Source organism: Microtus pennsylvanicus, chromosome 7, assembly GCF_037038515.1.
Source record: "Microtus pennsylvanicus isolate mMicPen1 chromosome 7, mMicPen1.hap1, whole genome shotgun sequence".
Classification (NCBI taxonomy): domain Eukaryota; kingdom Metazoa; phylum Chordata; class Mammalia; order Rodentia; family Cricetidae; genus Microtus; species Microtus pennsylvanicus.
Window position 1 is genome coordinate 31,052,006 of NC_134585.1, and position 22,243 is coordinate 31,074,248.

At 46.7% G+C, this 22,243-nt stretch overlaps 1 protein-coding gene across 2 annotated transcripts in view; it reads right to left on the reverse strand.

The window, feature by feature from the left end:
- The window catches only part of Npas2 (neuronal PAS domain protein 2), a 185,314-nt gene that overhangs the window by 30,493 nt on the left and 132,578 nt on the right, over nucleotides 1–22,243 (reverse strand). For both annotated transcript variants that reach the window (XM_075980373.1, XM_075980372.1), the window contains exons 8-15: nucleotides 12,626–12,744; nucleotides 11,831–11,913; nucleotides 11,037–11,143; nucleotides 8,120–8,267; nucleotides 6,030–6,114; nucleotides 2,596–2,737; nucleotides 1,909–2,018; nucleotides 658–747 (exon numbers count right to left, since the gene is read on the reverse strand). In XM_075980373.1, the coding sequence (XP_075836488.1) occupies nucleotides 658–747; nucleotides 1,909–2,018; nucleotides 2,596–2,737; nucleotides 6,030–6,114; nucleotides 8,120–8,267; nucleotides 11,037–11,143; nucleotides 11,831–11,913; nucleotides 12,626–12,744 (884 nt within the window). The remainder of the gene's footprint in view (nucleotides 1–657; nucleotides 748–1,908; nucleotides 2,019–2,595; nucleotides 2,738–6,029; nucleotides 6,115–8,119; nucleotides 8,268–11,036; nucleotides 11,144–11,830; nucleotides 11,914–12,625; nucleotides 12,745–22,243) is intronic.

The following is a 22,243-nucleotide window of genomic DNA, read 5'->3' on the forward strand; positions in this document are numbered from 1 at the left end:
TCTCCTAGCCATTCTTCAGGGCCAATTCAAGGGATGCCTCCTCCAGGAAGCTGTCCTAGACAGACTATGTCTAATTGGCCCTGTGAAGCATCTGCAAGAGGTGGGTTCTCTGACCACTTCCCCCTTGACTCTACAAACTAAGACTGAGGGCCATGTTACAAGCATTCCTGCATCCCTAACGCCTTGCTCTCAGACTGACCCAAGCAAGAACTCACCAAGTGTTACCACAACAAGGAAGGGATTGCTCCACAGAGCTATAATGCACCCCCTTTTAAAAGAAACATGATATTTATCGCAATGGATTAATAGCTTCTAGAGCCTTCCGGGATCTTCTATGATGCTTTGTCTAATTCAGACCTTCCCTAAAATTTGGAGGTATATAGAATGAAAAGAATGCAGACAAATAGCAGCGTGACGAACAGAGATGATTGTGAAGACAAAAATCAGACACTGGGGAAAAGAACATGAAGTGAGAAGACACAAGAGACAGCTGAGGACAGCGCTGATAGGGAAGTCCATTGTTAGATAGGTCCCAAGTGCACTTTGGGGTAAAATCCCCCACTTCAGACCCTAGTTGGTGCTGCATGTACAATACATGTAGTGTGAAAACCTTCACAAACTCAGAAGACGTCCCTCTGTCCCCAGTCTCTGACTCACCTGTGTCATGGGAGCAGGTGGACTCTGCAAGATTGTCTGAGGCAGGAGCTGCTTTGCAAGGTCACAGGATGACGGGGAAGGCAGGGGAGCCTGGTGAGAAAGGGGGGCTTTATTAAAGATCACTTCCAAACTGCTCAGGGGCCCAGCCCTCTGCTGGCTGGGTTTTCTAGCTGCAAGTCTTAGAATGAAGACTTAGAGAAAGTTAAGGCCTCTATTTCCTGATTGCAATGGCTCCGGTGTAGGACACAAAGTTAAGGGCGATCCACAGCTGGTTTAAGACACTTGTGGCTCTTGAGCCACTTTTGGGTGCTCTCAGAGTATATGATTCCCCACCACCATGTCTTAGGCAAAGGCTGCTGATGTCTGCCTGCCCTTGGCAACTCTACTCTGTCTCCCTCCGCTGCCCTGTGCTAGACAGACTCCTTCTGTGAGGATCAGGCTACTCTTCTCCCCAGTGCATTTATTCTTAGGATGTCGTCAATGGAGTAATTTCCTGATCACTTGGGAAATAATATGTAGAAACAAGAGCTATGACTCCCAGTTTCACAGGCTGTTAAATGTTTTCGGGAGATAAGAAAGAAGACTCTTTTGAAGTTATCCTCCAGTGCGCCTAGTCCCGAGGGGCTGTAAGAAGCAGTTTGCATAGAAAGCATCGCTCAGGACCACAATGGGAGGAAGTGGCATCAGGAAGGTGTGATGCCAGGGAGAATCCCAGGTGCAAGCTTGCCCACCAGAGGCTGTCTCACCCTCCAGAGGCTCACTTGGCTTCTTCTGTGTCCCCTGCATGTCTGGGGGAGACAGAAGCACACTGGGCCACCCTCCAAGACAAAATGTGGTCTGTTGATGACTTTGTGTACAGGTCAACAATCTATGGTGTGGCATACATCAGCACCATAGCCTGCCACCAGTCTTCTTGAACAAAGTCACACGTAGAATGAGATTCAAACAGGAGGGCCCCTAGAGGCTCAGGAGACAGACCCTTATGATTGAAGCACTAAGTCCTATTTTTAAAATCACTTGAATTTTGTATTCTGCAAGTACATATCCATGCCCATTTTCCAATAAAAAATATCTAAAATTAGTTGCTAAATGAATACCACGGCTTTATGCCTCCCTCCCTGCCCACCATACCTCATCCTGTCCCCTCATTCCCTAAGTAAGACTGGTTCCCTAGAGCCTCCGTGTGTTCCCGTGGCTCTTCAGCCCACGTCTCAAGGCAGCAATGCCCTGCTGAGAAGATCCCACACATACCGGCATTGTGGCCGCCTGACTGAGTCCCGGCACTGGTAACTCCTGGGGTAGGGTGGCCGATCTTGGCAAAGCTGTGTTGCTGTTCTCAGCCATCAGCTTGGTTGGTGTGGCTGTAAGGAAACCAGGGTCATGCCAGGGTACAGACAGGGGATGGTGTTCTGGCTAGTCCTTATGTCAACACGACGCAGGCTGGGGTCATTTCAGAAGAGGGAGCATCAATTGAGAAAATGCCCCCACCAGACTGGCCTATAGACAAGCCTGTAGTACAACTTCTTGATTGTAGGTGGTGCCACCCCTGGGTCCTAAGTGGCATAAGAAAGCAGGCTGAGCAAGCCAGGGGGAACAAGCCAGTAAACAGCACTCCTCCATGGCTTCTGTATCAGCTCCTGCCTCCAGTTCCTGCTCTGACTCCCTGGATGACAGATGAAACAGACCTATCCCTCCCCTCATTGGTTTTTTTCCCCCTCATTGGTTTTTGATCATGGTGTGTATGTGTTTTATGTCATACCAATAGAAACCCTAACTAACATGTATGAGAAAACACCATCAGTGTGGTGTGAAATACAGTGTAAACTGGGCTTTCTGGGTAAGATGGCCTGGCTCCACTCAGTCTGGGACTTTGTGTAACTCTGTGCCCCTGGTCTGATGGGGTTCCCATTCATTTCCCGTCCATGCAACGGCACTCACAGGTGGGTTCTGACATGGCTGTGTGCGAGGACTTGTGGGAACTCCTTGAGGACGCTGATGGCGAAGGACTGGTAGTTAGACCCGAGGCACCCATGTCAAGTGCGTTAAAGTGCTGCTGGGGCTCCAGGCTTGAGTCCTTTTCCTGAAATAGACACAGATACACGGACACACAGACACACAGACACACACACAGACACACGGACACACAGACACACACACAGACACACACAGACATACACACAGAGAGACACGCAGACACACAGACATACACACACAGACACACACAGATACACGCACACAGACACACACAGAGACACACACAGACACACAGACATACATACACAGAGACACGCAGACACACAGACACAGACACACAGATACACAGACACAGACACACAGACACACAGAGAGACATGCAGACACACACAGAGAGACACGCAGACATACACACACAGAGCCACGCAGACACACAGACATACACACACAGAGACGTGCAGACACACAGACACATACATATACAGACACAGACACAGAGACACAGACAGACACATAGACACACAGACAGACACACAGATACACAGACACAGACACACAGACACACAGAGAGACATGCAGACACACACACAGAGACACGCAGACATACACACACAGAGACACGCAGACACACAGACATACACACACAGACACACAGACACATACATATACAGACACAGACACAGAGACACAGACAGACACATAGACACACAGACATGCAGACACACAGAGACACACACACACACATACACATACAAAAATCCATATTTCAGCATTAAGACTCCATGAACAAATGACACAACATGACTTTAGTTCTAGTACTTAGAAGAATTTGGAAGAAATGGAGAAAAATACTCTATTTTTTGGCAACACTGTATATACATTTGGGTAGAGTAGAAGCTCACGTTCCATGTAGCATTGCCTGGAGGCTTATGTCTTATAAGCCACATTTACCTATACCGTCTCACCTTCTATTTTGAATTTTCACATCCCCCCCCCACTGACTGTGCATTCTGTTTTTTCTTTAAAATCATTATCTCATCACCTGGAATTTGGGGATTCTGAGATGAGAGGTGATATCAGAAAGAAATAAGGTTACTGTAAGCACTGAACTGTTAACACGGACAGCGAGATCAACACCATGAGGCCATCAAAAGACACGTCTCATATTGCTGCTCAGGCTTGCTCCCTGCATCAGTGAAGAGCCTGGGGTCTCTCATCTTTAGATCTCTGACTCTTAACTGGTCCTGGCTTCCAGGCCATCTCTACCTCTAACAAGGCATGATGAGAGAGAAAGCAGCTGCAGTGGCCCGGCTCCCATCCTCCACGGCTTAGGCCAAATGTAAAAAAGGTTGTAATAGCTTTTTTAAGCTGAAGAAGAAAAAGTAGTGTTTATTCTAAGTCCTGCTCTCACTCAGAAAGGTGGAAATTGCCAGTACCCACTGTGATATGACCACTGACCTGGGTATTCAATTTCACATATGCGATTTCGTGTGCTGTTCTGTCTTTGGACTCATGGTTCCAGTAAGGATGGTTGCCACCATCGTGTGTGTGTGTGTCTGCAAAGAGGACTGCGGTGATTGATATGAGACCTACAAGCTGTTGTGCCAAAAAGGATGTGCCTGTCTGTGTGGTGGGAACTAATAGCTGCTTAGAGACAATCTACTTAGGTAAGGCTGGTTCCAGGGCCATTGCACCATGACCATAGTGAACTGCACATTCCTCTTCAGCAGAGGAATCACCCAGGGAGTGAGTGTGCCCACTGAGGGGCTGTCACAACCATGGCCAAGCCTGAATATCAATCCGGCGATGGAATAGCATTTCACAAACATCTCAGCCAGTGGAACGTTAAAACTCCCCCAAATAGGATCACCACGGATAGTTTGAGAAGCAATGTCCCAGAAGTTCCACTTCAAAAGGAGCTGATACCTTGTCACCCAGAAATCTGAGTGACAAATTTCTGATTGGCTGATGGCTAGGTTCACCTTACACCTGCTCCTTGGTTGTGATGTATGGTGTGCTGAACACTTGTCAAATACTAGCGGAATTCCATTCTCCGCCATGATATACGGTGTGTGATGTGGTGAGCTGGGTACCAGACTCTTCCCTAAGCAATGGCAGCCTCCTCGTGTAAGAATGCAGATGATGGCTTGCGGAGGCAGAGTAGCAGCAGGTAGGCCGCTGCAGACACTGCTCTCTGATCTTTAAAGGGGATTTCTCCTTCCTCCCAGTTTCATCGGCAAGGGATGAGAGACGTTTTTGGTGATCACAGACAGGCTGGTGGGCTGCCACAAAGCCTTTGGTCAGATTCTGGAATCTAGATTGCTGGACACCCTAGAACTACCTTTCTTCTTTTTAAAATTGAATTTATTGAGCTATATATTTTCCTCTGTTCCTCTTCCTTCCTTGCCCCCTGAACTACCTTTCAACATATCCAAAAAAGGGTTTTATTCCATAATTGATACAAGAAAATCATTATTTCATATTGATTGGCAGAATTTTTGCTTTCTTAAAATAACACTGGCTCTTCTAGCTGATAGCTTAGTTTTAATGAAATACAACATTCTTTCCTTTCTTGCCTTTTTTCTCTTTGTCTTCTAATGTTTCTGCTGCTTTATGAATGACCTTTGAAGAACTGAGGCTCTGGTCTGCTTGTAGGTGATCATCACAGTTCCTTGTCAGAGGAAAAACCTGGTCAGATGGGACCAGGGAACTCAGGGTAGGAGAAGGAAGGAAGGCTTTGTAGACCGAAAGATCTCTTTGGCATCGGAGTTCCCTTTTATACACCAGCTTTTTATACAAAGCTGACACAACGTGGCTATTAACTAAGGTCTGGGACACTGAACTAAAAACAACATGGAGGATGGGATGGTAGCTTTGTGTGGATTCCATTCCCAGCACTACAAAAACCAAAACCAGAAAGAGCAGGAGGGACAGGCTAAGAACTAACTGGAAACAACACAACAAAGCTCAGTCTAAAGGAGAGACCGAGGCCTTGAACTGTTCCACACTCTAGTGGGTTATGGAATCACCCCCCAGCATTTTATCTGCGGGAGAAATGCAAGCTGGGCTTTTGATAGCCATCATTGGAAGGCTGAGAAGTTGCCAAGCCATCCCTTGGGTCCAGAGGCTCCTTCTGAGCCAATTTTTCCAAGTGTGCCCTTGGATCCCCACGCTTGCATGCTCACCTGAGGGAAAAGAGCACCCAGTGCCCACTCCATAGGGCCTTCACGAAAGGTAAGTGAGCAGGCACCCACAAAGAGTAATGGGGAACTCAGCAAGTGCTCAGCTGAGAGGAATCTGCTCTTGCTACCCAAGAACTGATCAAAACAAGCCATGGTGGCTGTCACTGCTTAGCCCTTGTCCGTTTTCATCCTCTGGACAGGGAGGCATAAGCTCACCTTCAGTGCGGAGGAATGCATGGTCTCTGTGGGTGGGTCCTCCAAAGCCAGCTCCTGTCTCCTCTCTACCCGGACGTCTGCGTAACTGCTCAGGAAAGAGACAGACCACAGTGGTGTTGGAACATTCCAGGAGGGCAATACCCAACGGAGCACATGGGGGCCCTCTACATAAAACCTGCTCATGATGTATACAGCACAGAAGAACCCATCTGTGACCTCCTTAGAGGTCTGAGTTTCATCCCCGCCAAGTTGCCTTACACAGATTCTAAGATGTTGCAGACACCTCCATTTCCGGGATGGTTTGTTTCCTTCCCCACTATTCTATCCCTTGGTTTCCCCAAACCTCCAGATATAGTAACATTTAAGATATATTTTTATTTGCTGATGAGCTTCTGTATGTAAAGGACTAAAAACCGTGCTTCAAGCATGTTCATTATAGACAGTGTGTATGAAATTATACATAAAGAAACAAAGCCAGAACTAGCCAGACCCAGGTCACTGCTGAATCTAGGGAACCATTCTGTCACTGCTGTAGACAACCCCGCATGTGGAGCTGCGGGATGGGGAGGTGGCTGGGATGAGAAACCGGAGCATTTGACCCCTTATTTAGTTGTTCAGTTCGCTTCCCAGGCTCTCCTAGAACTAGCTTCTTCCTATGATTTGGGAGGTGGAGGATCAAGGAGGGTAGCATCTTCCCTTCCTGGGGACTGAGCATCCCACTGGAAAAGACACAGCCTGGGAGGCAGCGGATGACTCCTGGCCATGAAGTCACAAGACACTGGCTGAGGAATTCCAAAAGGACGGATTGGAGAGTGGAGCACAAGATGTCATGAAATCAGATCAAGGTCATTGGCCAAGGAAGGCCAGCAGTTTTCTCTGTTCTCGGCAACCACTAAGCAAGTCCGTTCTATGTGCATAGGCGTGTATCCACCTTCATATATGGTTTATATGTACTGTTGTCCCTCAGTATCCATGGGGATCAGACTCAGGACCCTCTTGGATACTAAAACCCACAGATGCTGAAGTCCCTAACAAAATGGGGGGTAGCATTTACACATCACCTGTGTCCATTCTCTTGCATACTTCACGTCTTGCATACTTCCTTCTAATACTTAAGGCAATGTAAATGCCATGTGCACACTTGGTATACTATGCTCTTTAGGGAGCAGTGAGAAGAAACATGCTTGCATATGTTTCCTATAAATGCAATTTAAAATTATCTTCCATCAGTGTTTAGCCAAAATATACGAACACAAAGTCCACTTGATATGGGGTAAACTATTAATTATTTTTATTAGATTTTTTTTTCTGAAATGGGGTCACTCTGTATCCCAGGCTGGCCTTAAACTTGAGATCCTTCTGATTCAGCCTTCCTCATGTTAGGATTATTGGAGCCAGACACTATGCTGGGCACAAAGTCTCTCTTCTAAGCCAGCCTCTAGATGACTTGTCTTCTTGGCATGTCTCTCCTGGGATGGAGGGTGAATCACCCGTTTTCTTTAACTCTGAGAGTTGGGAACCCACATAGGACACATCCATGCCATGCTGGGCATATTGCTATCCTTTGAATTCCTGCTCACCCACCCTGAGCTGAGGGCTCCCCAAAGCTACTAGGGACCCCCAGGGTCACTTTCCTACAGGCAGCCCAGCTGTTGTCCTAATATGCCTCAGCTGCCAACAGGTGTTTTTGAAGCCTTAACAAAAAAAAAAAGTATGTGTTTGAGTTATTTGGAGGTAACAGTGTTCTTTTCAAAAACACCAACAAGGGAAAGTTGGGGGATGGATGGAGATGAGGGAAAAATATGTAAGTAGGTCAGCGAAGCTGGAACTTACTAAATAATATCCTGGCAGCTTTCAAAGGGGCTTGACTGAAAACTCATAGCACGTCTCAGAGCCGGGAGGAGGGAGAGCGTGTACCTGGGCAGGGGCCCGAGTTCTGATCATCCAGTTTGTTGCCGACGACAGCCAGAGCCTTTCCCCTGACACAGGGTGTCCTTAAGGTGGTCACTGATCCTTCCCCACACCCTTGGTGGCCTCGCCCACCCTCCCAGGCACTTCACAGGGGCCCAGGCTTCCGGTCTGGACGGTACCTGACCACCGAGTGAGTGCACACGATGAACTCGGGCTTGGAATTCCATTGGTGGTAGGTGATGTAGTAGTGGGTCTGTAACCAAATCCACTGCTGCCCTTTGGTTAGAAACCGGTAACAGCATGACTTCCCTTTGCCAAACTGCATCACTAGGAGGAAAAGAAGTAGACTTTGCATGTAACAATGCTCACTGAAAAGGGACCCTTCTCCCAAGACTTACTATTAAAATCCAAAAGTTCCAGAAGACGGTACCAAACATTACTTATTTCCCTAGTTGCACTGTAGTTTAAGTGACTATTATCACACAATCTGATACTTGGGGGGGGGGCTGTGAGGTGCTGGAATTGATTTTAGGGCCTCATGCTTACTAGGTAATTGATCTGACTTGGTCATACTCAGTTAAACAAAAGTATTTCTTCTTCTTCTTCTTCTTCTTCTTCTTCTTCTTCTTCTTCTTCTTCTTCTTCTTCTTCTTCTTCTTCTTCTTCTTCTTCTTCTTCTTCTTCTTCTTCTTCTTCTTCTTCTTTTTGGTTTTTTAAGACAGAGTTTCTCTGTAGTTTTGGTGCCTGTCCCAGAACTAGCTCTTGTAGAGCAGGCTGGCCTCGAACTCCCAGAGATCCGCCTGCCTCTGCCTCCCGAGTGCTGGGATTAAAGGTGTGCGCCACCACCTTTAATCCCAGCAAAACAATTAACAAAAGTATTACTTCTTTTTGTTTGTTTTGCTTTTTCGAGACAGGGTTTCTCTGTGTAGCCTTGGCTGTCCTGTCCTGGACACTCTACAGACTAGGCTGGCCTTGAACTCACAGAGATCTATCTATCCCTGAGTGCTGGGATTAAAGGTGTGAACTACCACCACCCTGCACGAAGAATTTTTTGTTTTTGTTTTTTGAGACAGGCACCTCCCCCCCCCCCCCCCCCCGCATAGCTTTTGGAGCCTGTATTGGCACTAGCTCTTGTAGACCAGCTTGGCCTCGAACTCTTGGAGATCTCCGCCTGCCTCTGTCTCGAGAGTGCTGGGATTAAAGGCGTGCACCACCACCGCCTGGCACATGAAGAATTCTTTATTTTATTTTATTTTATTTTTTTTTATTTTCGAGACAGGGTTTCTCTGTAGCTTTTTTGGTTCCTGTCCTGGAACTAGCTCTTGTAGACCAGGCTGGCCTCGAACTCACAGAGATCCGCCTGCCTCTGCCTCCTGAGTGTTGGGATTAAAGGCGTGCGCCACCACCGCACGGCCACATGAAGAATTCTTAATACAGTGATTTCACGTGTTCCCAAATGCACTAAGGCTGAAAAAACTCTTCACGTAAGGGCACACAAGGATAGGTTTTCCAGCTGGAGATTTAAGTAAAAAGAGGCCCTGATTTTCTTGGGATTTTCTTCCTGCAGGTGAGATGCCTTTGGGACTTCAAGAGCCGAACAGAGGATGGAACATCCAGACACTGAAAGAAATGGACCCAAAATAAACCTGCCAGCCAGCAACTGATGGGCATCTACAGCTGTCACCAACAGTTGAGTCTCAGCCCACACCGTTTTAGAACAGAGAGTCTGGCATGGATGCCTGTAGCCCAGGTCTCCCCCTGCAGCGGCATGGCTGCCTAGAGACTTTATAGTTGCATCTGCAGATGGCTCCTTTGGGGGGTTATACAGGACAGAATGCATGCTGGTGGTTTATTAGCTCACGTGAGGCAAAAGCATAAATTATGGATCCAAGGAAGAGGACCAATTTGGATTTTATTACCACAGTGCCAGTGATTTAGCGTCTTGTAATGAACACAGTCATGAGGAATCTTACCTAGGGAAGCGAAGCTGGCAAAGGATTCGCTGCACTGTTCAGATTTGGATCTGAGTAGAGAAGCCTGACAGAGTGGACGTGTGGGCGCTACAAAGCGAGCACTTCTTGCCCGAGTCGCCGGGCAAGTCTATCAGATGCCTAGTGTGATTCTGCCACCTGAGAGGCTTCTCTATGCTGGCAGAGGCAGCCAGAGGTTTAAAGCAGCCACGCGCCTCAGATCTGAATGTGCATCACCATCCGCCGCAGGGACTTGTGAAAACGGATTTTCTCATTCCTGATACCTGGTGGAAGGAGCCTGGTGCTTACATGCTTGCTTAAGCTACATTTTTGAGAAATGAAGGGTTAAGATGAAGATGAACTTTCCATCCTGACAGATCTAGCAGCAACTCCAGCATGTTCCCTTGTCAACAAGGACGGCACAGAGAAGAAAGTCCTAACAACCACTTTAGACAAGGCAGCTACTGAAGGCCAGTGTCTGTCGTCTGTTAGCTCAGAGTCCATAGCTCAATGTTTGGGAAACTGTTCCTCATCAAAGCTGAGCGCTGGCACTAAAATATGACTCTGAGTGGTTGGTTTCTGATTCTTCTTGTGAAACGCGAACAAGAAGAGTTTGTGATTCCTGCTGCCCTATGGCATGAGGCCTACATTGAATGCTTGTCGGAATGTTCCCCTCTTCTGTGGCACAGAGTCCTCTCTGACTTTTCCATCAACTGTAGAGGGCCCTCCAAATCCCCCTCCACCCCCAAGATCCTGTGCATACCTCTGCCACACACTGGCAGCGTCTTGCAAATTCACCTGCTTCTGGATTTCCCAGTAGACTCTGGCTGGGAGGGCAGTCCGGAGAAAAATCTAACCCTACCTTAATTCCTTGATTGGGATTAAAGAATGTGACTCCTCTGGTTGACAGTGGGATGTTGCTGGGGATCAGGGCAATGCCAATTCCGAGTTAGAGTAGGGCCCATGGAGTTAAGCATGTGAAAGAACCCATTAGCCCACGTCATTGCTGCGTGGGACACCATGCCTGCCCTCACTGTGGCAAGCCGACTTCCAGTGGCACAGAATCCTGCTATCTGGACCCTTGGCAAGCACACAACTCCCAGCTGGGCTGGCGAGTGGTACTCACGGTGCTGGTGGCACCTGGCCAGGAGCTCCAGGTCATCGATGTGGTAGTAGTCATAGCCTGAGGTGCCGAGTACCTCAAAGGGCAGGTACCCTATGATCGGAGGGGCCCTGTAGGGAGGCAAGAGGAACTCTTTACGAGAGGAAACTGCACAATATACAAGCTGGTTGTAACACTTGGTGAGGAGGGGCAGTTTGCATGCTTAGTGGTTTCCATGGAGGCCTCGTTTATCAAGAACCAGGGGCAGGAAAGCAGTATTGCAATTATGGTCAGGATCAGAGAGCCCATATTGAAAAGGAACTCACTCATTCCAGCATACAGGCATTTCAATCCTTGGGATAACTTGACCCAAATGTTAACAAGAACTTGTAGATATTGGAGAATTTAAAACAGCTATCAACTGGGACAATTCAATGCTCAAAATGAAAGGGCAGGGAGGGGATGGTTGCTAGTTCACAAACCGGGAATGATGTGCGTTGGGCTGCAGGATCCAAAGATGATCAAAGAAATCAGAGTATTTCTGTCCCCACATTTGCTTTTGACAGTCAGGAAGTAGGAATGGCCTAAGTTGGGTCCATCCCAAAGATGTCTTGGGGCTGAGACATCACTCTGAACGTAGGACCTGGGCACAAACGGGATCCCGACCTTCCCCTTAGCTGGGAACAACTGTTCTTATCGCCAAGGAGTCCTTCCCCTTCAATGTACCAGGCTGGACTTCATTCTCCCAAGCGGAGCCTGGCTCCTGCAAACAACTCTTGAAAAGGACCCAACTCAAATATGTTTTTCTTCTCACAAACCTGTGATCCAGAAATAAAAATTTCCATTCCAAGCTATGCCTCGAAGTGAATTCCTCTAAAGGTTCGTCAGCTACACACATTTCCTGTGTTGGAAAAGGAAGAGAGAAAAAAAAAAAAAACAAACCAGAATGTTGCTCAGGGTGCCAAATGCTCACCCATGGTTGGTTCAAAAGGAATTGAATGATGGGTAACCCAAGCTAAAACGACTCTGAGCCAATCTCCAAACGGTGCTGGACTGAAATTCATCATCCGTACTTAATTTCTGTATTAGCTGACCCTAAATTTATTTCACAAACTGGGAAAAGTACCTAGAAGCCAAACTGTGCCTCACCCCCTTCCCATTATCTGGCCGTGTAGAAAACTTGAGGTGAGGGCTTTTCCTCTGAATTCGAATCATGAATTTAATTCCATCACATTTGTACCAGAGATAGGAAGTATGACCACAGAAGGGAAAATACAATAAAGGCTCTCAGTTTTTTGACTCACAGTCTGAGGTCCACCTACTCAAAACATATGCATAACGATGGTGCAAAGATATGAAGCCTGGCCAGATATCTTTGTAGATTCATCACCAACGGGTACTGCCTTCAAACCAAAATCCCACAGGAACCTGGGGCTTTGGGATGGGCCCTAGGGGCAGACCAGAGCCTAGACATTTAGAGTTTTGAAAACTAATTTTTAAATCTAACTTTATCGTGATTTTATTCCCTTCGGTAAGGATCATTAATGACATGTAACCAAATGTGATGCCATTGAAATAGGTCCGCATCGTGATGTCACTTGTTGGGAACTTGCCTTTAAGAACTGTGGTGTCGCCAGACGCACGGTGGCGATGAAGCAGACCTCCTTTCCTAGCGGCACACGGCAAGGTCTCGAGAGGGTGTTGTCAAAGCCATTACAGGACGGGCTAGGCACTGGTGGGAGGAAGACGCACAGGTTAGCCCTGCCTGGCGACAATAGCTAACCTTTACCTGGCACTTCCTGCTTTCAGTTTAGGCATGTTACCTCGCTCCATTTTTACAGCACCCTGGGGAGGTAGGTAAGCCTGTTATTCCTACTGCACAGATAAGGAAACTGAGGCACTTGTTTGAGGCCATCTTCCTGGCTGAACTAGGAATTGAAGTCACGGCAATAACCACTAGACCCCCACTAACCCTCACTTCTACTAGCTATTCAGAATTTGCTTCTTGTGTTGGGGAAACTGCTCTCCAATAAAAGGCCCTCCTTCTATAGCAGTGGGTTTCAACCTTCCTAATGCTGCGACCCTTTAATACAGTTCCTCGTGTTGTGGTGATCCCCTACCATAAAATTATTTTCATTGCTATTTCATAACTGTAATTTTGCCACTGTCATAAATCGTAATGTAAATATCTGATATGCAACCTCTGTGAAAGGGTCGTTAGACCCCCAAAGAGGTCGCAGCCCACAGGTTGAGAATCACTGTTCTCAAGGAAGGGCCTGGATGCTGGCTTTGATGTTTTAAGGGTGAATTACATTGTCCAGCGGTGTTTCCATTGCTGATAGTCCCAGGAGAAGAAGTGGTGGCTTCGCAAGCATCAAGGACTCTGTCTCAAATCTCATTTTAGGGAGTCTAGGATGATACAGGGCCAGATCACTGAGAAGCTGCCCTTGCAATTTAGGTGGTTGTGGATGGATCTGGGATGCCCTCCATGGGGTAAAGGCTTAATTTCTAGTTTGATGCTATTGGGCAGTGGGAAAACCTTGGGGGATACACTTGGGATATTCTTGACTCCTGGGGTCGGCCTTCAAAAGGGATTATGAGACTCTGGTTTCATCCATACTGTCTCTCTTCCAGGCATGGATTATACACCTCTGTTCTGCTCTGTACTCTGTGCTCCCTGATGTGACCATCCTCCTCACCACAGGCCCCAACGCAACAGGACAGTGGATCACAGACTGAAACCTCAGAAACCCTGAACCAAAATAACTTTTAAACTTGCTAAATGTCAACAAGTAGAACAAAATGTGATGACATCTCCCTCCACAAGTCTGTCGTTTTCCTCACGAGTCTAAGAAGACATGACTGCCACCATTTTAGATGGGGAAACTGAGGTCTGGAAAGGTCACCTGACAGTCCCACAGGTCTTTGCCTAAGTCCAGTTCTCAGGGGATAAAGGATTTGGATCTAAATTCACATCCACCAATGTGTTGGAATCAGGCTCCAATGTCCTCCTATGATCCCCCTGGGTTCTTCATGGGGACAACCAGACCTTTCTTCAGGGTAACTGTGAAGAACTATATGACCTTTTGGGCCAGAGAAATTCTATTATCTGTAGATTGAATTTTTGAGGGGAGGAGAGAACCTGGTTAACTATGAAAATAACCAACTTGGCCCATCCATAGAATCCTCAAATTTCAGTGTGTGGCTGGCTCCCCTGGGTCCTCTGGTTTGGTAACTTGGGTTCCGCCCAGATCACATAATTCAGTCATGGGTACTTTCCAGACCTCCACTGACTAGCCATGATGTGGTCAGGGCTGAAGATCCCTAGAGGAACAGGCCACATGACCTTTCCTTTAAAAAATGTGGCTGGTTACAGTTGGTCCTTCACAGCTGAGGCCTCTGAGTCTGTACACTGGACCAACTGTGGACCCCATATATTTGAAAATATCTGAAAGAAGCCACTACATATCTATGGAACACACACACACAAGCGCGCACACACACACACACACACACACACTCACTCACTCACTTTCAACATCATTATTCCCTAAGCAATTCAGTAAAACCATGTAGCATTTATATTTTATTAGGCACTGAAAGTCATCTAGAGATGGTTTTAAACATATCGGGGGTGTGAGGGGAGATAGGAAAATACCACACTATTTTATACAGGGGACTTGAGCACTCATGGTTTTGGTATGTCTGAGGTACCCGGGAACAATCCCCAGTGAATACTGAGGGGTGTCTGCATAACCTGTGCCTTCTAAACTCACAGATTTCAGCATCATTATGCTTTCCAATGTAACCAATACCACATGGAACATCAGAAAACCAAATCCATTTTAAAATGGGATCTGCAGGATTATAGTTTAGCTTTCCAATCATTTTTTTGGTTTTTTTTAATACTTACAGGTTTGTAAATGAATCTATAATGTGGTCTGCTCTCCGCTAACATGAATAAATTCATTTTACCAAACACATTCTCTGAATTCACTCACATAAATACTAATAAATGTTTCCAAACACGAATACAAAGTGAGTAAAATAAAAAATAGTGGTCTCGAGAGAGTTTACATCTGTCATGAGCTGACTTAAGACTATTGTAGATTCGTTTTGTGGGGTGAGCCAAGAGATTTATCAAGAGAAAGGAAAACAATCCCACATAAGGGAAGGTCTGCAGATGTGAACATCTGTGCAATAAAAAAAAAAGACATTAAAAATTTCCCAGATGTGAAATACTCTCTGCTTGAATCGAAGAGACATTACCCCGCCAGATAATGACCTAATAAAATTCTCTTGGCTCTTTCTGGAATGCCGAGACCTTGGAGACAAGCTTCCAAGGTCTCCCTAGTAACTTAAGAAGGCCGCCTTCTCCCCGAAACTGATGCACCTGGCTTGAGCCACCCTTTGGCTACTAAACCCACACGCTGCCAGCAAGAGCCTTCTCCCCGATTTCCTGTGAGGAGTGGACAGAAGCTGGAGAAGAGGGAAACACCTGCCTAAGGCATGCTCCTTCCCTAAGGAGGGCAGAGACTGGCATTAGTGGGATTTTGCAGACTTTCCACTAGGCCTGGCTGCCTTCCAGCCCAGTTTTATCTGCTCTTTTATAACTTCAAAGGCTTCAAAGGTGAAAATCCCCGGCTCTGCCCCCATCCTTGTTTAGGGAAGTTCCATTATTACTGGTAGCCTGCATTTAGATGCATATTCTACAGACAGGCCCCAAATTGCTTTTTTTTTCAACCAGCTTTCCCACAAAAAAATCTTAAATACCTGAGAGCCTGATCCAGGGTGATAGACAGCAAACTGGGGTGAATGTTCTAGTCAAGGCCAAGACGAAGGCCTTGCAGAGGAAGTCAGGGAAGGACACTCCCTCACACAGTGCTGGTTAAGTGTGAAATGACTTTTTCCTTGAAGCACAAGGCCCCTCACTTGTTCCAGAGGCAACACACATGCATACTGTACACCCGGCCTTCGCAGCCGTACTTAGCATCTGAATATCTTTCTGGCACTTCAGATCCCAAGGCAGTTTAAAGCCATTAATTAAGGATTCAATTACCTATTTCAATTTAAATAATAGAAAGAATACATCTAATTACAACTGGCTTTCGTATGTCTCAGGAGGATTTGCCACCTACTGTCTGTACAGCCTTTCTTCCTCTGGTCTCCCAAACTCGTGATATAGAGGAGTGTTTCTCTCTTGCTCCATTTTCTTTCTAGAGTCTGCTTACTTAAAATTGATGCTACCCTTGCCAAAAGCTGGGTAAGCGGGCCTTTCCCATGTGGGAGCCAAGCTTTACTTCCTATTTCCAGCGCTGAGCTAGTTCTCAGCACAGGTTTTCTGGAGAATGTCTCAAGGACGACTTCTACTTGATGCTCAAACTGAGCTTAGGGCTCAGTCCAGGAAGGAACATTCTGATCTTTGTCAGTGACTAGCACACAGACTTGGGAACCCTGGGGTGGCTTCTCCTTCGGAGTTCCTCTACTCTGGCACTGTGGGAGGGTTCTAGAAGCCTGAATAGGCTAGCTCACTCCCCGGCTGAAGGATAAACACTGGTCCAAAGAAGGCCTGGGTTAAGATAGTGTCTGGGAATTACATGATACAATGGCCATCAAAGGTTGACAAACAGCGGCAGTGCCTAACAGAGGACTGAATTGTTTATCCGGAGAGATGCATGGTGACATTGCTATGGATCTTCAAACTAAAATGTTTGGTCCAAAGGTTCTCAGGCTCTGAGCTATTCAATATCATCTCTATCTTAAATACCTTGAACGAGTTGTCTTGGGTTGGCATTCTCGGGAGTCTTAAAATTAAACTCCCAAGGTTCTTTGGGTATTTAGATTGTCTAACTTCCTTGGAACATACCTGACGTTGGCTCCCAAGTCTGTCCCATGGCAAAGCTGACCTCTCAGATCAGTCATGATAAGGACACAAGGCTGGGAGACCTCAGGTAGCAGGAGAACTTGTCTTAAGGGGTTTAGGACAGCACCGGGGTGGGGGCGGAAAGGGTCAGCACTAACAGCAGATGTCAGCTAGCAGCAAAGGGGAGGAAAAAGATGCCCTGATCCTGCTCCACTCAGCTCCTAGCTCAGTCGACTCTCCCCAGATAGGCTGCTGATTAACTACTTGCAGAATTTCTGGGAAAGCATACACTAGTCCACACAGAAAGTAAAGGGTAGCTTTCTGGGTTTCTTGAAACAAATGAGGATCAGGCTGATGGGTATTTGGGAAGACATGACTTAGCAATCAGAGATGAGTTTGCTCTGCAGAAGGAGGAGTTTTCCAACCTCCTATGTTTGATAGATATCCTACATATTTCTGGGTTTTGGGACCATTGGGAGGAAAATACTTTTCAGTCCATTATGGGGCATCGTCTCATACAAATGAATGCCAATTTCAGATTTATGTTTTTACTTTGCAACGTGGTTAATTGGCTATGTTCAGAACAGCCAGATATTGGCTCACAGCATGCTTTATTGGGTATGTTCTGAGCAGCCAAATAAAAATGTTCTTGGGCGACAGTAACACACACTGCTACTTCCTGGCCTGAGCACCACCTACCTGGTTCACATAATGCTTGGCTATTTTGTTTTTGCCAGGTCTGTGTGGTGAGAAGTACCCTCCATGAGAAGGCTGGGTTTGCAGTTTGGTGAGCTGAGGAAAGAACATTGCTCTAAAGGGCAACTGTATGTCTTACTCCAATCTCTTCTACTTCCTGCCATTCACTGAGTATTTTCAGGGGACCAGAGGACTTTGGTGATGGAATTAAGACGTCCCCTGAGGGGTGGTGTGGGTAGTGGTAAATTCTTCATGTATTGAGGAAACTGAGTAACTTCTTGAGCTCCTCATCCTGTCTGGATATTTTTGGTGTATTTTCAGTTAAAATTATAGGCCGTCTTGCACATGAAGTCACTCTCAGATGAGAGCAAATGGAAAGATGCAGCTGATGAATATCTGCCCAATCCTTATCGCTCCATTGTAACATGGACTTGAGATGACTGTGCAGGATCATGGCTTGTTATTGACCATGACCTGAAACCTACTGCTGCCTAATCTGATAGCTGACCTCCACTGGGGGAGGACTCAATGCAGCGTGGCTGAGTGAAGAGCATGTTTCCCTTCTAGTACTGAGGGGCCAGAGATGCTCACATCAAGACACCGAATAAGAGATTTCACCCCCTGCCTCTGTATCCAGGGAGATTTGGTGTATCTCTGCCTTGATCTCTTAAACCAAGACATCTTAATTAATTCAGCACAGGGAAGAAACAAAACGCAGAAGCAGCAACCTCAAAGCCAGGCAACCTACAGAAACCCCAGGGAACACATGGAACCAAGTGTTAGAAGCTGAAAGGCCCCGGTTTTTGCCAGCACTTCAATCTGGTGCTGTGGTTAGAGGCAACTAGGTAGAATGAGGGCAAGGGAAACTTTTATACTCTGGTGTGTGGTTTCTGGAAAGCCCAGGGTGGAATGTTTGCTGAGGGTGACCTATTTGGAACCATACCAACAACTTTTGAAATACTGTGTTCTGGATTTCAGTCAGATGCACATTTAAGTCCAAGGCTGGGAGAGGACCCAATAAAGGCTTTCTTTTTGCCATGAAATGACCTATCAGGAGTAGAGCCCACTTCTTATGACCCCTGAAAGCAAAGATGTTCATTGTATTCTTGATGCGTCTGTAGCTGCTTCCTCCACGCTCTTGTAGCGGTAGGGTAGGGGATATGGCACTTGGGTACATGGAGTTTAGGAAGGTCCTCTTGACCCTCGTATTTAGTTAGAAGAGTGAGAAAAAGCAGTATGTTTTTTCAAAAGTGTCTCTCCTTGTCTCTCTTTGGAGAGAACATCTGGACAGGTCAGCCAAAGTTCAAAAACAGTCTTTTTATTTTCACGATGCTCTAGAAATCGTCAACACTCAGGGCAGAGGAAGGCAGGACTCCTGCATTCAGGGGCTACCCCATGCTCTCCACCAGCCAGGATTCCTGGGAAAGGACGGGACTTGCGGTCACCTAGCCCAGTCTGTATTCTTCAGGAGCCTTTTGCCAGGCAGGTCAGAAACTGTCCTCAAGTGAACACTTCTAAAAAGACTCATTTCTTGTTTCATTTCCCAACATATATTTCTTCACATGTTAAAAAGTCTTATGTTTGATACCTTCTTCCTAGAGCATTGGGGCCAATGATCATCTCCTAAGGGGTGCCCAACAAATATACAATATGACATTTTGCTCAAGCCTTTGGGCAATTCTGCTGTTTATGCTGCCCAACAAACTTAGGTGGTGGGCAGAGGTGAATGGGTGGTCCCAAAACTCCTATGAGAAAGCATAATCTCACCAGTGGGGACAAAGGTACTCCCCTCTCCTTCTTCTATGTTTCCCTTGCTCCCTCGCTCCCTTCCTCCCTCCTTCCCTCCCTCTCTCCCTTCAGTTGCACTCCCTTGGCCAAGGTCAGGAAACTGGGGGAAAATCAAAGTGTTATCCAGGGTCAACAAGAAAGCAGACAGGATCCTCATGTTGCACTGTGAGGGTCTCCAAAAGCTCTCATTGGCTCAGAATCATCCTGTCCCTCCTCTGCTCTTGCTCAGATGGAACCCAGGGTCCCATGCCTGCCACCTCCATCACCCAGTTCTACACTAGCCCTTGTGTTTTAAGTTGATACCTAACAACTGTACATGCTAAGGAGTTACCAGGTGATGCTTCATGTATGTTGTACAATGTTCAAGTCATGGTAAGGATTGGTTCCTCCTTAAACACTGATCACTTCTTTTTGGTGACAAACACCGAGTTCCTTTCTTCTAGAGTTTTAAATGAGTGAAATAGTATGGCTATCCCTAGTCACCCTACTGCGGTAGAAAAGGGCATTAGAATTTATGTCTAATTATGTTTGAATTATGACCGAACGAGGTCTTCTGAATGCAGGTGACAATGGCGTGGCTTAAACAGTATGTGGGGTCCCTGGCAGTGGGACCAGGATCTAACTCTAAAGTATGAACTGACTGTGTGGAGCCCACTCTCTATGGAGAGATACCTTGCTTAGCATAGAGGCGGGGTTGTTGTTGTTGGTGGGGTGGTGTGGGTTGTGGGGAGGGCCTTGGTCCTGCCTCAATGAGGTGATGGGACAGACTTAGTTGACTCCCCAGGGGAGGCTTCACCCTCTCTGAGGAGCTGAGGGGTGCATGAGGGTGGGGTGGGGGAAGGGGAGAGCAGGAAGAGAGGAGGGAGGGGGAACTGGGATTGATATGTAAAGAAGAATAAAAAACTAAGAAGAATTTATGTCTCTAGTCTAACGGTAGCCAGCCTACACATTTCACTTGAGCTCTTTTGAATTTGTGCCAAACTCTCCATGTACACTTGGGGACTCTTGCGCCAACCAAACCTTTGTAACGTCAGCCTACCCAAGAAGGTCTGGAGATAGATGACGTTCTTGACTTCAACATTTCTGCTTTTGATGCTGCGTGTTTCTTGCAGCAACAGTTAAAAAAAAAAGTCACACATAATTTCCACACATTCTTTCAAGCAAACAAACACTGTCTCAGCTTGAAGTGAAAATAAAGCCTTGCTACTTAAAAGATAAAAGATGAAAACACAGCTCAGGTATTCAGAAGGAAGCCTATTTTCTTGAAGCCTTCTCAGATGTGATGCGTGACAGGATGATTTGAAGGGCTATTTGGAAGCTTTTTGTTTTTTTTTTTTTTTGGAAGGGAAACACATAAATTCACGGGGTGCAGGATGGCGGCTCACCAGCCAGCCACAAGTGACCCTTTGACCTGATCATGGGTACTGTTGGCACAGGGCCATGGAGGAGCAGCATCCCAGAGTACTCAGTCTGAATGCCGTGCCTTTTCCCTCTGTGCATTCGGCCATTAAGGATAGTCTTCAACGGTAGTAGTTGCCATGACAGCCAACAGGGACACCTGTTTCAGATAGTGTGATAAATCACTATCGTATCGGTTTAACACTAGCCTTTTTCTTGTTGGTGCTGGGGACTGAGCATGCCACTGAGCCACATTCCAGGCCCACCCTGCATTTAAATATACAGCTAAGCATCTCTGTGCACCACCACCGCCATCCATCTCTAGAACTGTACCTTAGAAAATGGAAGGTGCACACCCACTCAGCAACTCCCCACTAGCCCCTCTCCCAGCCTTGGGCAGATACCCTTTACTTTATCCTTATGGATTTAGTTATACTAGGAACGTCATATGCATGGAATCCCACAATGTCTGCCCTTCGATGATGGGTTTATTTTACTTAGCATCGTGCTTTAGTTTCAAAGCTCTTCTATATTGCCGCACGCATCAACATTGCCTTCTTTTTCAGGCGGAGTAATAATCTGCTGTAGGGATAATGCACACTTTTTTTTTTAAAATCCCTTCACCCACGGATGAACAATTGGACGGCTTCTACCTTTTGGCAATGACGCTTAATGCTTCTATTGGCACAGATGCACAAATACCTCTTCAAGCACTTGCTGTTACTTCTTTTGGCTATGTACTAAGAAGTGGGGTGACTGGATCGTATCGTAGTTCAGTTTGGGGTTGAACCAATCAGCATCCACACTTTAAGCCTATTCTAAATGTCCACTTACATTCAACGACAAAGCTGAGGGGAGGGAGCACTATTTGTCTCTAGGGAATGATACGATAACGAACTCATGAAGTCCAGGACTCCTGGAGCCAGGATCTCTCCAGCCCTCTCCAACTGCGTGACCCTAGGCTGTGGGTCCGCTGGACTAGCATTTTTTGAACGTGGCCTAAGAATTTGCATTTTGACAAGCTGCCTCATTCAAGGAATCACTGCTCTGGGGCTGGCACAACATTGGCTTTTCTACCAGGGGTCTTCAGTCAGGCAGCCTGCAAGCTACCACTTACTTCTATGGGATGGCTCCTAAGGCTACCTCATGAAGCTTGCCCACGCCTTTCTGATCAGCCAGATGGGACACGGTCAGGCCTTGGCTTTGTGTAGACCTAGGGGCCCACAGAGGAGAACGAATCGCCCCTCCCCCTCACTTACCATCATAGTCACATGGATCGCTGGATAGATTGGTCCTCTGAAGGGCCAAGTCAGCCATGGAGGCCACTCTCCAGGCAAAAAAAAATCCTGCGCAAGGACCTGAAAATCACTCTGGCAGGTTTCCTCTACTTAGCCATCGTTTAAAAGCATGCGTGTCTACTGAAATACCATGCGGCCAAGGATCATTTAGAGTGGAAGGGAAAAAAAATCCTGGTTAGCCTCAGCAT